Genomic DNA, 3477 nt, shown 5'->3' with positions numbered 1-3477 from the left:
GTGCCTGGGTGCCTGGGTGGCTCAGTGGATTAAGCCGCTGCCTTTGGCTCAGGTCATGATCTCAGGGTCCTGGGATCAAGCCCCGCATTGGGCTCTCTGCTCCACAGGGAACCTGCTTCCTCCTCTCTCTCTGCCTGCCTCTCTGCCTACTTGTGATCTCTGCCTGTCAAATAAATAAATAAAATCTTAAAAAAAAAAAAAAAGATACTTACTGCTACATATTAAAATAAAATACTGATACCAGTGCTTCCTGATTTGTTAATTTTCAAAATCACCTTTTGACTTGCTGTTATCTAGGCTAAAAACATGTTACTTGCCTCCAACCCTTTCCTGCAAACTCCTATCATCAAAGAATAATTTTTGTTAAAGCAATATTTACTGATTATTATATTATGTTTATACACTTGTTATCCCCTGCAAAGCCAAAAAGTGTACTGTGATTATATTTCCTTCTTGTATAACTTCTTATTTTTCCTGGAGTTGATAATTTTTTTAAAAAAATGTTGTTACGTAAATTAACCCATGTATTATAGGCTAGCAGTGTTTCAAACGGCGGTGCTTCTACTGGTCTTTCAACTCCTCCAGTCTTCTGAAGACAGGCTTTACTGTGACGGCAGAAGTGGGGTTGTAGGTCCAGGAGCCACCAGCGACGGTTTTCTTGCAGGAGCCACAATGCCAGATCCCCACAGCTCGTCTTTTCATCTTGGTTTTGCCACAGAAGGAGCAAGTGTACTTGGCATGCTGGCTTATCTCAGTATTCTTCACCATCTTCCTGAGGGAGGCACCATAACAGGTCCCGTATTTGCCCACGATTCCGACCTTCTTGGTGTGTTTGTTTATCCATGTCGCCGCAAACTAGGTCTGAGCCCAGAGAGGAAGAGATTCAGTGCGCCGATAATTTTTGTTTGTTTGTTTCTTTTATTTGCATTATTTTTTAGGTACCTGTTCTTTTCTTTGCTGTGAGAGCATTCAGGCCTATAAGACATTTTTCATACATGGATATACTTTCTAGAGCTTTCTGGAGTCCTCCAGCTCTAGATAGGTAAGTTTTTCATTAGGCCTTTCACCTAGTTGTTATTCTGCAAATTCTCTTTGCTTCTCTTTTATGTTGGAACCTCTGTTTCCTGAGTTCCACGTCTTATTTCCTTGTTCTGGTTTCTGTTGCCTTCTAAGAGAGGTACATGGACATAGATTTTGTGAGTCCTTGCTAATCTGAAAATGTCTTTTTTTTCTACCCCTACTCTGGATTTACAGCTTGGCTATATAGAACTTAGGTTACAAATCATTTTCCCTTGAAGACATGTTCCACTCTCAGCTTTCAGGGTCATTTTTGAGATGTCTAATACCTTTGCTTTTGCCTTTGTATGTGACTTAATTATCTGGACACTTCTAGTTCTTCTGTGTATCTCTGGTCTGCTAAAACTTGGCATTGGTCTTTTTTTATTCATTGTGCTTTTTTAAAAAAAGGTATATTTATTGGAGAGAGGGAGAGAGAGAAAGAGCAGGTGGAGGGGCAGAGAGAGAAGCCGACTTCCCACGAAGCAGGGAGCCCGGCTTGGCCCCAGGACCCTGAGATCATGACCTGAGCCGAAGGCAGATGTTTAACTGACTGAGCCCCCCAGGTGCCCCTCCTATGCTTTCAGTTGGATACTCATGTCCTTCAGTTCCAGGAATTTTTCTTAAATTATTTCTTTTATCATCTTCTCCTCTGTTTTCTTATTTGGATATTAAATTCAGTTGAGTCCCTAAGTCTTTTATTTTTATATTATCCCTATTATTTTCCATCATTTTGGCTTTTTGTTACTTCCAACCTATTAACTCTTTAATATTGATCATCATTTTTATTTTCAAGGGCTCTTTATGTTTTTCATAGTATCCCGTTTTTCTAAAAAAATTGATGGAAGCGATATCTTCACTTAATTTTCTGGGTATATTATAGTTCTTATATGAAGCTTTCTTCTGTTCCTGGCCATCATCAATTTCTTCCTGGGTCAATTTTTTTTTTTCTCTCGGACTGTGTTGATCTCTGTCTTTCATGATGGAATCCTTCCTCAAATGGTAGTGATCCTTAGTTATGGTCTCACATTTTAGGGTAAGGCACAAAACTAGCCCTATGTACATAGGCAGAGCTTATCAAGTGGAGGCCTTCAGTATTGGGTTTTTGGTGGGGATCTTTCTGTTTTGTTAGGGGAAACCAGATGTCACTACCCATTATATTCTTCCCCTGAGACAGTTCAGTTTTTTATGAGAAGAAGTCTTCATCTTCTTCCTAGGAGTAAGATGCATTTCCTGCATTTCATGAGCAGAGTCAAGGAACAGGACCGAGGGGTCCCATTGCCCAGGATGCAGTCTCACCAAATCTCTCCATTGTGCAACCTTACCCTGCTCCTGCTGGCTCCTCTGCCATTTGCACAAGAACCTGGGGCCTCCCCTGTCCCGATTTCCCAGGGATTAAGCTTCCTTTTTCCCACCTGGGTGAGGGGTAGCTGCTTGGCTGTTGGGGCAGAGGACGTTTTCAGCTTGATCCTCACCCTGGCTCATCCCTCCATCTCAGCCCGAGTTGTTCAGAGCCTTTTTGGGGGCAAATCAGTTTGCTTCTCATCCGTAAGCCCCCTTGCTCTGCTAAGATGGTTACCATCCTTCCATCTGCTTTCCATCTTTTAAAAAAAATGAAGAGAACATATGCCAGAGCACATGCAAAGTTGCTCCACATCACTAATCATTAGGGAAATACAAATAAAAACCACAGTGAGATACCATTTCACACCAAGTAGGATGGCTGTTTATCAAAACAACAAAAACAACGAAATTTTGGGTGGATGTGGAGAGATGGGAACACTTTCACACTGCTGGATGTAAAATGGTGCAGCTGCTATAGAAAACAGTCCAACAGTTCCTTGAAAAGTTAAACATGGAATCACCATTTGTTCAGCGATTCCACTTCTGGGTATATATACAAAAGGTTTGGAAGCAGGGACTCAAATAAATATTTGTGGATTGATATTCATGGCAACATTATTCTCAACAGCCAAAAGGTGGAAACAACCAAAGTGTCTATCAATGAATGGATAAACCAAATGTGGTATATCCATATAATAGAGTTATTATTCCTCTTCAGAAAGGAATCAAATTCTGTCAATTACACCTCAGTAAAGCTGAAAACGAAATATAATCTGATTTCATGTGGGGGGAAAAGGAGTAAAATTCTGATACATGCTACAACATGGATGAACCTTAAAGACATTGTGTTAAGTGTAATAACTCAGACACAACAGGACAAATACTGTCTGATTTCACTTACGTTATGTATCTAGAGTAGTCAAATTCATACAGACAGAAAATAGGATAGCAGTTACCATGGCTGAGGGGAGGAGGGAATAGGGAGTTGTTTAATTGGTACCAACTTTCAGTCTGAGAAGATGAAAACGTTCTGGAGATGGATGGTGGGGATGGTTGCGTAACACCGTGAATGCACTT

At 40.8% G+C, this 3477-nt stretch overlaps 1 protein-coding gene across 1 annotated transcript; it reads right to left on the bottom strand.

Moving 5' to 3' along the window:
• Positions 1–561: 561 nt before the first annotated feature.
• On the bottom strand, positions 562–969 carry LOC123932234 (60S ribosomal protein L37a-like). The gene is made up of 2 exons (XM_045989970.1): positions 943–969; positions 562–855 (listed from the first exon to the last, which is right to left on the bottom strand). Exons 1-2 carry the CDS (start codon positions 967–969, stop codon positions 562–564), a joined length of 321 nt encoding a protein of 106 aa, XP_045845926.1.
• Positions 970–3477: the final 2508 nt, after the last annotated feature.

The sequence above is a fragment of the Meles meles genome, chromosome 20, assembly GCF_922984935.1.
Source record: "Meles meles chromosome 20, mMelMel3.1 paternal haplotype, whole genome shotgun sequence".
Taxonomy (NCBI): domain Eukaryota; kingdom Metazoa; phylum Chordata; class Mammalia; order Carnivora; family Mustelidae; genus Meles; species Meles meles.
The sequence above is the reverse complement of the archived record's forward strand: the minus strand, read 5'-3'. Positions and strand labels throughout refer to the sequence as shown.

Coding starts and splice junctions, on each gene's coding strand:
- LOC123932234 (XM_045989970.1), bottom strand. CDS start 969: ATGCTCTCACAGCAAAGAAAAGAACAG. Junction 856..942: donor CACAGCAAAGAAAAGAACAG/GTACCTAAAAAA, acceptor GCTCAGACCTAG/TTTGCGGCGACATGGATAAA.